This window comes from Lithobates pipiens, unplaced genomic scaffold (assembly GCF_037356315.1).
Source record: "Lithobates pipiens isolate NorthernLeopardFrog02 unplaced genomic scaffold, aLitPip1_a1.2 Scaffold_19, whole genome shotgun sequence".
Lineage (NCBI taxonomy): Eukaryota > Metazoa > Chordata > Amphibia > Anura > Ranidae > Lithobates > Lithobates pipiens.
Genome location: NW_027507764.1, coordinates 44,348,927 through 44,362,112, shown reverse-complemented (window position 1 = coordinate 44,362,112; position 13,186 = coordinate 44,348,927). Strand labels below are relative to the sequence as shown.

The 13,186-nt window shown below is 37.1% G+C and overlaps 1 protein-coding gene across 1 annotated transcript in view; it reads right to left on the bottom strand.

Moving 5' to 3' along the window:
* Positions 1 to 7,744, bottom strand: part of MEOX2 (mesenchyme homeobox 2) — a 154,199-nt gene extending 146,455 nt beyond the window's left edge. The window contains exon 1 of the mRNA XM_077490702.1: positions 6,957 to 7,744. Within this exon, the coding sequence (XP_077346828.1) occupies positions 6,957 to 7,458 (502 nt within the window). The 5' untranslated portion in view covers positions 7,459 to 7,744. The remainder of the gene's footprint in view (positions 1 to 6,956) is intronic.
* Positions 7,745 to 13,186: the final 5,442 nt, after the last annotated feature.

Sequence of the window (13,186 nt, the reverse complement as noted above, 5' to 3'; positions counted from 1 at the left end):
GCTGTATCTAATGTAATGTATGACTCAAACAAACAAAAAAAAAAAATTAACTCTTAAAAAAATAAAGATATGCTTATTTATAATTGTGTGACTCTGGGAGCCTATTTTATTTTTATTTTTTTTTGGGGGGGAGGGTAATTTAAAGGAGTAAATTACCTACAAAGTGCATCTTTAGGACAAGACCATGCAATGTGGATGTCAAAGGATCCTTTCCTGATATGTTATTTTTTAAACTATATATAGATATATACAGGCATACCCCACTTTTAAGTACACAATGGGGATTATTTACTAAAGCTGGAAAGTGCAAAATCAGGTTTACTTCTGCATAGAAACCAATGAGCTTCCAGGTTTTATTACCAAAGCTTAATTTAACAAGCCGAGGTTAGAAGCTCATTGGTTTCTATGCAGAAGGGAGCCTGATTTTGCACATTACAGCTTTAGTAAATAAACCCCATTGTGTACTTCAAAGTGGGGTATGCCTGTAGTGACATTTCCTTAGATTTTATAAGTCTTATCTAATGTATTTTATGACTCAAGACAAAGTTTAATCTTTTTAAAAAAAATAATGATATGCAAGTAGAGATTTCAATAAAACTACTTGGGTATAAGGTATGCTTATTTAACGTTCCATGACTCTAAGAGACTTTTTTTAAATTTGGAAGGTAATTTACAGGAGTAAATTCCCAACATCTCCAGGGGAAGAACAGTTCTGCAAGGTGGACGGCAAAGCCATCCTTTCATCAATATATTTAGGTATGCTTCTATATCCTGTTCCTAGTTATCAAAGGTACAGGACAAGATGGTACTGCCGGAAAGAACAATAAATTCTCGCTCAAAGGGAACAAATTATGGGGGTTGATTTACTAAAACTGGAGAGTGCAAAATCTGGTGCAGCTCTGCATGGAATACAATCAGCTTCCTTTTTTCTTTTTCTTTTTGGTCAAAGCTTAATTGAACAAGCTGAAGTTGGAAGCTGATTGGCTACCATGCACGGCTGCACCAGATTTTGCACTCTCCAGTTTTAGTCGATCAACCCCCATATGTTATCCGTTCACAATGTTTAGCACCTGTGCTTTATTCACTGATGCCCACTATAGGAAGTTTCTTTATATTTTATTTACTTATTTTATTAATTACAGGTACACCGTAAATTTACACAACGCTTTTTACATATATATATCATACAGTATATAAGTATAATAGTTAAGGTTCAGTTTACCTTTTGACATATTTGGTTTTGCATAGTTGCATCATTTCACCTACAATATATTTTATAATTTTAAATGACTAGTTTTTCCTTTGAAATGCAAAAAATAAAATAGTGACACTTTTTGCGTGAATCAAACTAAAGACAACAGAAAAAAAAAACAGTGTGTTTTGTCGGATATTCAAGTTCCTGCTTCTTTGCCGACAAAGCAATACCCCTGAAAATATGTTTTTACATCTTGGTATAGGCTTAAAAAAAAAAAAAAAAAAAGAAGGAAATAACTATTTCCCTTATGTACATCTGAAACAGGAAAATGGACAAAATACAGGATAAACCACACATTATCCACTTGTACTGTGTACATTACGGCATACCGTCATTTGAATTTAAGGTGCTTGGAAAATATTCTTGTGTATCAAATATTTAAACGAGTTGCATAAAAGGTTTGTGCTGGGATAAATATGCTTTGTTCATTTAAATTATTTTTTGGAAAAAATCTATCTATCTTGTATTCTACCTAAAGGGTCACTTTTACTCCCCAGATAATTAGATTTGCATTCACCTGCTCAAGCTCCTTGCCTGATTGGTTGCCTGCAGTGAATACTTAGCAATAAAACCAGTGTAAAACCTTATAACCAACAAGAAGGGGGATTGCCAATAAATACATTTATATGTATATATAAATTATATATAAAGATCTCTATATATATATATATATATATATATATATATATATATATATATATAATTATATATACATTATATATAGATAAAAAAAATTAAATAAAAATAGATCTATAGATAGATCTATCCATATTTAAATATATATATATATATATATATATATATATATATATATATATATATATATATATATATATATATATATATATATATATATATATATATATATAATTATAGTTAAGTATATATAGTATAAATAAATATTTAAATATATTTATATATACATTATATATAAATAAATTAAAATTAAAATAAATATAAACAAGTTAAATAAAAATATAAAAATATATATATATATAAGTTGTTATAAATATATATTTAGTTGTTTCACTTATTCCCTTAAAAATATATATTCACTTACATTTCACTTATTATTTTATATATATTTCACTTATTTTGTTTAACTATTATGGCATGTATTAAACGTATTATTATATATAATATTATTATATTAAATTCATCAATTATGTAATTTTACTTGTTCTGGTACGAATATCTCTTTACTTAAATGGTTTGGCGCCAAATTTCCCAATCATGTTTGTGTCTTTTGGAAGTGCGGAGGCTGCTTTTACTAAAGGTGTTTGTTAAGAATCTTCACTCGATAAATAGAATTTTGATTCGAAAATCATGTCAAAAAACAAATTCCTGTTTATTTATTTCATCTGCACATGATTGGATACTTAAAGAAAAAAATTGAATTTTTTTAGATGCAAATTCCCAACACCCTTTAGTAAATTATCCAAATTGTGGCAATATTATCGAAAACATACTCACATACACAAAGGGGGGGGGGGGGTTATTTACTAAAACTGGTGCACACAGAATCTGGTACAGCTGTGTATAGTAACCAATCAGCTTCCAGGTTTTATTGCCAAAGCTTAGAACAAGCTGAAGTTAGAAGCTGATTGGTTGCTATGCACAGCTGCACCAGATTCCGTGTGCTCGAGTCTTAGTAAATCTCCCCCCAAAGTGAACTACTTTAAAAGTTTTCTTGAACACTTTGTGAGTGCAGTAATGGAGCGCCTGATTATGGCTTTACTATGGCTTTCTCTACAGAAATGTTCACCCCTGCTATAGTGTTCCTATTATGCTAATTGATGTTTCCAAAATTGCTTCCGGATGCGAAGTGTTGAAACAGAATAAGTTGCACTGGAAAGAAAAATAAAAAATCCTACCACTTTTAATAAAGTAATAAATAAGATTTGAAGTTTGAAAAAAAAAATTACAGAAAATTAGCTATAGAGCATTTTGATATATTTTTTCATCACTACTAATCATAACCCCCCGCCTCCCCCCCCCCCCCCAAAAAAAAAAAAAAATGTGCCATTGCCAGACATCTCACAGACAGTTACAGAATATTACCAAAGTTAATGACTTCAGTCATTAGCCTAATTCTCATCAAAATACTAAAAAAAAAAAAAAAAAAAAAATGACCATAATAATGTCTTGCTAATCATCAGATAAATCACAAGCACTCCAGAGTCTACTATAACACTTAATTGATTCAACGCTAAGACATAAAGGAAAACACGGCGCATGCATTATTTTAAAAAATGACCGTGTCGCTGGTTATAACTTCCCTGAAAATAAATATGTAATGGCACCTTAATGGCGGTCTACTCCAGCCATAATAGGATAATTAATGCAAAGATTAGGCATGTTTTTAAAATGTCCAGAGTCAATAGACTGCTATGGGCTTCTAATGCGTAAATCACTCAGTGGCAGGTAAAATGTAAGTAACTGCAAACAGGATTAGGGTCACATTTATATTGGTTGCACTATGAGACGTCAGGTATGAGGAAAAAAAAAAAAACTTACATTTGTGACTTACTACATAGAATTAAAAAAAAAAAAATACTACACAGAATTAAAAAAAACTTACTACACAGAATAAAAAAAAAAAAATTACTACACAGGGGAAAAAAAACACTACTCAGAATAAAATAAAAATTACTACACAAAAAAAAAAACACTACACAGAATAAAAAAAAAACTTACTACACTGAAAAAAAATTTACTACGTACAATTAAAAAACAAAAAATATGCTTTATGAACAAAAAAATAAGAGAAAAAATCACAATTCCTGAAAAGCAAAAATGATATGTATGTAACTACATATTAAATAACTGACTCCCCGCGGTGGTATAAAGCAATACCGATGGGAATTTTTACGAAATTGAGTTCTGTTGTGTGCTAAACGCTTACCATTTTGTTCATATTTCCAATGTAGATGTAAGAATGCGATTGTGTGTATGAAAATGTAGCGCCCTTTGGGAAAAGATATAAAGCATAAACTTAAATTGCCTTCCTCTGGATCAACTGGGGGTATACGATTGTATATATAGGATTGTATCTTTTTTTTTTCTTCTATTGGTTGTACTAGATTGACTGGTGCCCTTTTTCACCAGACTATGTAGATATAAAGGCATAAAGGCGAAATTTTCCAGTGTGCTGGTTTCATAGCTTTGTTCCTGTGTTGCATGCGGAACTGTATATTTTGGAGAAACAAAATGCCAATGTGAGGTACAGAAAATGTTATGCCAGCTTTAAAGTGATGGGTAAGACGTTTTGCTCATGTGTTATTGATATTTTTGATTAGTGTTTCAATTAGGTTATCACTTACCAAACTAAAAAAAAAAACGAATAAATAAATATTTCATGGTGTGATTTTACCCTTACCTTAAAAAAATAAATATATATATATATATATATATATATATATATATATATATATATATATATACATTCATATAAATGTTATTTTACCCTTACCTTAAATAATAAAAAAAAAATGATATATATATATATAAACACACACACACACACACACACACATATATATATATATATATATATATATATATATATATATATAATAAGGATGGGTCAGACTTGATGGGCAACTTGGTTCTCTATTCTGACATCACTCCTCTGTGTTTCTGTTAATTGCCACCTTGCATCTACCTTTTACCAGGTACAACTCACATAGTACCTGGGTAGGGACATTTATTGAAGGTACTGCCCCATCCCCATCAGTTGAGGTATAGCTAGATCATTTGTTTATTACAATGAAAATTTTAATTAGGGGGATTGCCATTAGTAACGCAAAAAGTCATTTTATCCTTTCTAAACGTGTTAAAGTCCAACTTTCAAATATACAGAATGTATCCAACGCTTTCAGCTTATATCACCTATTTTACGCTCGTTCATAAACCACCAATGCCGGGTTACTAAGACGGGCAGAGAGCCAATCTCTCATTGCAACAATCACATTTATACCCGCTATTAATGTACATTATTCTATTTCAGGCATGAGAAGATTTTTATAAAAATATTGATATTGTGTCTTTTACTATCAGTTATGGGTAGTGGATCAACTATGGGTATAGCATAGTGTATACGGAGGTTTTCCATTTGTGTTATTTTACTATTGCTTGCGCTAGATGGATTTGTGTCCCTTTTCAACCTCACTATGTAACTACGTAACTTGATTTGATAAGTGGCATTATCTGCTCAAATTTTACATTTTGTCTAACAGACAGAAGTACCGCTTATCCCATTGAGAAGTATTCCTAAAGACGCACTTATCACAAGTTACAGAGCTGTTCTAGAATGATATATTTGACATAATCCTTAAAAAATTACTAAACTACCGTAATAAATTACTTTAAGTAAAATAATAAAAGACCCATCACATCATGTACAGAATCTACCGCTGTAGTGCTGTTAAGCTGTCAGATCAGCAGGGAGCTCTCTGCCAGTGACAGTGATAGAAATCCCATTGTAGATGCTAAAAAAAGGAATCTTCTACAAGTTTGAAAAGTAAAATTTCATAATTTTAGAGCGATAAAGTTGTATTTAATTAAAGATAGATAGATAGATGTATAGGTTGTATAGCTAGATGGAAAGATTGTTGGGGGAAAAAAAGAAATAGATAGGATAGATAGATAGATAGATAGATAGATAGATAGATAGATAGATAGATAGATAGATAGATAGATAGATAGATAGATAGATTTGTTTTATTATGATTATTGATATATTGTAGTTAGTTTGACTGACTGATTCATAAGTATATAGATAGATACAGCAGATCGATAATAGATACATTGCAGTTAGAATGATTGATCAGTTGATAGATAATAGATTGATGATAGATTGATTATTAATAGACTGATAGATTAATTAGTACATAGATAGATAATAGATAAATAGATAGATAGATAGATAGATAGATAGATAGATAGATAGATAGATAGATAGATAGATAGATAGACAGATTACAGATACATTGTAGTTAGATTGATTGATTAGTAGATAGATAGATATCAGATTGATAGATTGTAGTTAGATCGTCGAATTGATTAGTAGACAGATAGATAATAGAAATATTATAGTTACATTGATTGATTGATTAGTAGATAGAAACATAATATATAAATGATATAAAGAGAGATAGATAGATAGATAGATAGATAGATAGATAGATAGATAGATAGATAGATAGATAGATAGATAGGATAGATAATAGATACATTGTAGTTAGATTGATTAATAAGTAGATAGATACTAGATAGAGGATAGATTGATTATTGATAGATTGTCGTTAGACTGATTGATTAGTAGATAGATATATAAATAGAGAGAGAATAGATAGATATAGCAAATAGATAATAGAAACATTGTAGTTTGATTGATTGCTTGATTGATTGATTAGTAGATAGAAACATAATAGATAAATGATAGATAGATTGAACCGATCAGCCAAAAAGCATATCACCGGAATGATATTTTGAAACAAATATTGTTTTTTTTGTTTTGTTTTTTTACGCAGAACAATCATTTGGAGAACAAGAATTGAAATTTTAGACCAATAAACTTTCTACCACAGCACTGCTACTGGTGCTGAAATGAAGGATCTTTGCAAGTTTATAGGGATTTAAGATGCCAATCACGGGACGGCCCCCCCCCCCCCCAAGTCCATTGTAAGCCCTCTCTTACCTGAGCTGTCACTTTTCCTTTTGGCCGTCCTCTTGTCCATGTCGGAAGGGGAGAGCGTCTGCCTGCCATAGTCCCCACTTGCGCAAGCCGAACCAGAAGAGCTGTTACTGCCCAAGTTAGAGGCGTTTGAACACAAAATAGAGGGGCTGTTCCCTAGTTCTGGGGGTCCCGAATCCTGCTGGAGGCAGAGGCTATGCCTGGGGGAGGCCAGAGGGGAAGACATCTGAGGAATGTGCCAGTTGGATTGCAAGCTCTGGTGCTGCTGTTGCTGGTGGTGGTGATGGTGGTGGTGGTGGTGGTGGCCTCGGTGGTGCTGGCTACCAAACATGCCCTCCTCGTTGGGATAGCCGGTAATGATGCAAGACGATGAAGATGTGGAGAGGTCGGGGTAGGACATGTGGTCGGATCTTCCATGCAGGGCCAGGGACGACTGGGAAAAGGGGTGCAAGCCTTGCGAAGTGGCGTGCGGGCTGCGCAGGCAGCCGAACAACGTGTGTTCCATGGCATGCGAAGTTTCAACGGGAGAGTTAGCGAAAAAGGATTAAACTCCACGCGGCTGTCACTTTTCACTGTAAAATGATATAGGCTTTTTTTTTTTTTCCTCTCCCCCCCTCCAAGTAGTAACGGGAGCACCGATCAGATAATCCAGGTCTTCAGCTCAGTGGTGGCCGCTCTCCTAGGCTTAAACCTTCTACACTGACCCAGATGAGCTGCTCTCTGTGAGCTACTCAGATGTCAAGAGTAGGAGAGGTTAAAGGCAGCAGAAGGTGGTCCCATGAAGCTGCTTTAAGGGGGAAACAGCTTGCAGAGGATATAAATAGTGTGTAATGTGAGCCGGGGGGCTGGCTTAGCAACACAGCATTGACCACAAACTCTCTCCAAAACTTTAAGAGGTCTCTGTGTACAATGCTGCAGCATCACCAGCACCGCTCCTCACTGCTCCTCATAAGACCAAGCTGGAGACACGGCAACACCGAGCTTACCTTTCACCAAGAACCAGGACAAACCAAATTCACTGGAGGCAAAGAGATCTGCTGACAGGGGAGCTGACGCCGGGGCCTGTGCTTCATGGATCTCCATACTTCATGTGCATTTAGAAACATTGTACATGAAAAGAGAATAAAAATAGCATCAGGAATTTATTTATTTTATTTTATTCTTTTAATTTCTTATTTTTACTTTCTTTTATTTTTTTTTCCCCTTCCCTTTCTTTTCCTTTTTCCTTTCTTTTCCTTTTTCTTTTCTTTTCCTTTCTTTTCTTTTCTTTCCTTTGCTTTTCTTTTTCTTTTCTTTTCTCTTTTCTTTTCCTTTTCTTTCCTTTGCTTTTCTTTTCTTTTCTCTTTTCTTTTCCTTTTCTATCCTTTCCCTTTTTTTTCTTTTTTTTTCTTTTCTTTCCTTTTTCTTTTCTCTTCTTTTCCTTTCCCTTTTCTTTCCTTTCTTTACTCTCTTTTCTTTTCCTATTCTTTCCTTTCTCTTTTCTTTACTTTTCTTTCTTTTCCTTTTCCTTTTCCTTTTTCTTTTCTTTTCTCTTTTCCTTTCCTCTTCCTTCTTTTCTTTTCCTTTTTCTTTTCTTTTCCTTTCTTTTCTTTTCTTTCCTTTGCTTTTCTTTTTCTTTTCTTTTCTCTTTTCTTTTTCTTTTCTTTCCTTTGCTTTTCTTTTCTTTTCTTTTTTCTTTTCCTTTTCTTTCCTTTCCCTTTTTTTCTTTTTTTTCTTTTCTTTCCTTTTTCTTTTCTCTTCTTTTCCTTTTCTTTCCTTTCTTTACTCTCTTTTCTTTTCCTATTCTTTCCTTTCTCTTTTCTTTTCCTTTCTTTTCTTTACTTTTCTTTCTTTTCCTTTTTCTTTTCTTTTCTCTTTTCTTTTCCTCTTCCTTCTTTTCTTTTCTATTTTCTTTTCCTTTTTTTTCTTTACTTTTCTTTTCTCTTTTCTTTTCTTTACTTTTCTTTTCTTTCCTTTTCCTTTCTTCTCTCTTTTCTTTTCTACTTTTTTTCATTCCTTTCTTTTCTCATTTCTTTTTTTCCTTCTCTTTTCTTTTCTTTTTCATTTTCACACTAGAAGTTACCTGTGCATTACATGGAAAAAGACATCCTGTGCATTTTGAAACACTTCTACTTAATGGGGGTTATTTACTAAAGGAAAATCGACTTTGCACTGCAAATGCACTTGGCAGTAAAGTCGCTGTAGATCCGAGGAGGACATGCAAGGAAAGTAAAAAAACAGCATTTTAGCTTGCATATGATTGGATGATAAAATCAGCAGAGCTTCCACTAATTTCAGATCTACCCCTCAGATTAAGAGCGACTGCACTTCCAAGTGCAAAGTGGATTTGCCTTTCATAAATAACCCCCAAAGTGTAGTTCCACCCAAAAGTGGAAGCTCAGCTTATATCCCCCCCCCCCCCTGTATGTGTAGCTGCTGACATAAAAAATGTTTGCTAAATTCATGAAGACATTTTTTACATTTTTTTTTTTAATTTTACATTATTTTATTGGATGTGTTTTAAATTAGAAAGTAAAAAATATATATTTGTAGCGCCGGCTCCTGAAAGAGCATGCGCTATATGTTTTGAAAGTTAATGTCACACCTGAACTGCAGTTTGGTTTGGGTACAATTGTTCCAAATTTGGACCTCAGCGTCTGACTGGACTATAGGATGTTCAGCCTGGCCACCGGGGGCACTGTCTCTTCTGGCAGGCATGGGACCACAGTCTGGTTGGGTGTTTTCTCGGAGCGAGCCCAGTGGGAAGGTCACTCTTGCTGTACTTTCTGGGAGAGGGTATTTAAGATGTGGACGTCACGTGGTTCGGGGTTCCGGTCCAGAAGTATGTTCTGACTCCACGGTCCTGGTCCTCCTGACCAGCCCCCAGGAAGGCTATGGCCTGGGGTGAGGATCCACCCAACTTTATGTCTCGGACTGGCTAGCCCGAGGCAAGGAAACTAAAGAAGGATTCTGAGGTGGTTCGGTGCTGTCTCCGGTCGTGGAGAAGCCCAGTAACTTCGTAACTATCCAGGGGAGGACTCTTCAGAAGAAGGCCACGTACGGGTTGGCTTCTTAGTAAGAGCCTGGAAGGGCTGAAGTACCAAAGTGAATCCAATCTCGTGGGTATAGCCAAGCTGGCTGAAATATCCAGGTATCATACGAGTGTTCCACAAGTTTTAGTTTCCTGAATGTTCTACAACAACGTCTGGGGCAGAGACTTGTTCCTGAGTAACGCACCTTGTTGGCTGTTGGGCCTTGTGAGAGAAGGACTGTCCAACCTGAGTGAATATCCAGCTATGAATGGTGATTCTCTGGATTTAGTCAAAGTAAGCAAGTCCTTCATTATTGACTTTGACATTAAGAGTACCTGAACTTTCTTCCTAACCCTCTGATCCTATTTTAAGAGACTGTTCGTTGATTACATTTTTGCAAATAGAAATCCCTTTAAGCGGATCTGTCGTCAGTCTCTCAAGTTGCTGGGCCATCTACCATGGGAAACCCTAGACACAGATCGAGGTGAAGAAGGTAACGGTAAACCCAATCAAACCAGCAGCTCCTTCGGGGGTTAGTGCTACATATTTTTTTTTTCAAAATAGTTATTTTTGGACCCCCTTTTGCCTTCATTCTTTGTGGCATAGATTCAACAAGGTGTTGGTTTTGCTCCATAGTGACATGGTAGCATTACACAGTTTCTGCAGATTTCTTGGCTGCACATCCATTATGCCAATCTCCTGTCCCACCACATCCAAATGGTGCTCTATTGGATGAGATGTGGTGAGTGTGGAGGCCATTGGAGTACAGTGACCTCATTGTCCAGTGGTGAGATGATTGGAGCTTTGTGACATGGTGCATTATCCTGCTGGAAGGAGCCATCAGAAGATGGGGACACTGTAGTCATAAAGGGATGGACATGGTCAGCAACTCAGGAAGGTCGTGGTGTATAAACCATGCTCAATTGGTACTAAGGGGCCCAAAGTGTGCCAAGAAAATATCCCCCCCCCCCTCCACACCATTACACCACCACCACCAGCCTGAACCGTTGATATAAGCCAGGGTGGATCCATGATTTCATGTTGTTTAAGCAAAATTCGGACCCCACCATCTGAATGTCACAGCTGAAATCGAGAGTCATCAGACGAGGCAACGTTTTTGCAATCTTCTATTGTCCAATTTTGGTGATCCTGTGCGAATTGTAGCCTCAGTTTCATGTTCTTAGCTGACAGGAGTGGCACCCGGTGTGGTCTTCTGCTGCTGTAACCCATCTGCTTCAATGTTCGGTGTGTTGTGCATTCAGAGATGGTATTCTGCATACCTTGGATGTAACGAGTGGTTATTTGAGTTACTGTTGTCTTTCTAACATCTGGAACCAGTCTGCCCATTCTCCTCTGACCTCTGACATCAACAGGGCACTTTCCTCCACAAAACTGCCGCTCACTGGATAGTTTCTCTTTTTTGGACCATTCTCTGTAAACCCAAGAGATGGTTGTGTGTGAAAATCCCAGTAGATCAGCAGCTTTGGAAATACTCAGACCAGCCCGTCTGACAGCAACAACCATGCCATGTTCAAAGTCACTTAAATCCCCTTTCTTCCCCATTCTAATGTTCGGTTTGAACTTCAGCAAGTCGTCTTCAACACGTCTAGATGCCTAAATACATTGTGTTGCTGCCATGTGATTGGCTGATTAGCAATTTGTGTTACCAAGCCATTGAACAGGTGTACCTGATAACGTGGCCAGTGAGTGCAGATGCTGCTCAGGCTCCTAGAGGATCCCTATCAATCGCCAACTGCTGGGAGTGCTCCCCTCAGCTCCAAACATCAGCATGTAGTGAAGGGGCTCCGCCCCCTGGAGCTCAACCATAAATTATCTCGGAGGGGGCAGAGCAAAATGCGTTGGGCGCCTGGCCTGGCCAGAACCCAGGCTGTGACTGCCGCACACTTTGTCATTAGTTGTTTTGAAGCAATGTGCGGCTTGAGGGGCCTCTCCTTCTCTGATAGAGATGTATATACTATACAGTATATTCCCAGGCAGAAGTTTTCCCACCAAAGCCTTCTCCTCTGCCACTATACCAGTACTGCTCAGATTTCCTGTAACTCACAGCAGGAAGTTGTCATATAGTCTCAGTAGCAAGGCCTCATGCACATTGGGCATTAAAAATGCCACTATTTAGGAGCAATTGATGGGTTTTTCTTTTCTACCCCTAAACACCCCTCAATTTTAGCCTAGGCGTTTACAGGCAGAAAAAATAAAAACACTGCTAGCATGTTTAGGAGCAGTTGGGTTTTAACAGAAAAAATGCTTGATGCACCGAAATGCATGTAAACGCACTTAAACACGCGTTAACCACTTGGCACCGAATGGCATTCCCGTAGTTGGAAGTTTGAGTGATTATTCCAGGGCCATGGCTGCATCTGCAGTCATTACCCCGTTATCTTTTTTTAGAGCTGGCGATGCTCTACAATCTAAAAGAGATCGTAGCGTCTAATTAGCCGGTGGATCGATTTTACAGGCGGCATCCGCCCTCTGGTAAATCTCCGGGCTCTCCCGTCTCACTAGGGAACCCAGGACTGAGGCTGCCTTACCATAGAGCTGGGCAGGGACCTGAACATCCCCAATCTTCTCTAGGGTCTAAGACAGGGGTCTACAAACTTTTTAGCCTGAGGGCCACACTGTAGAATTTACAAATATTTGCTGGCCCGAAAAAATGTGTTCATTGTAAATAATGTTCCCATCATCATGTCCCCATCATCGTGTTCCCGGCAGAGTGTCCCCATCAGTGTGTCTCCATCAGTGTGTCTCCATCAGTGTCCCCAGGATCAAGTTCCCCATCAGTGTTCTCAGCATCCAGTTCCTCATTAGTGTCCCCAGCATCAAGTTCCCCATCAGTGTCCCCAGCATCAAAGTCTCAAGTTCCCCATCAGTGTTCCCAGCATCAAAGCATCAAGTTCCCCATCAGTGCCCCCAGCATCAAGTTCCCCATCAGTGTCCCCAGCATCAAGTTCCTCAGCATCAAGTTCCCCCATCAAGTTCCCCCATCAGTGTCCACAGCATCAAGTTCCCCATCAGTGTCCACATTATCGTGTCCCCAGCATCAATGTCTTCAGCATCAAGTTCCCCATTAGTGTCCCTAGCATCAAGTTCCCCATCAGTGTCCCTAGCATAAAGTTCCCCATTAGTGTGCCCAGCATCAAGTTCCTCATCAGTGCCCCCAGCATCAATGTCCCCATCAGTGTCCCCAGCATCAAGTTCCCCATC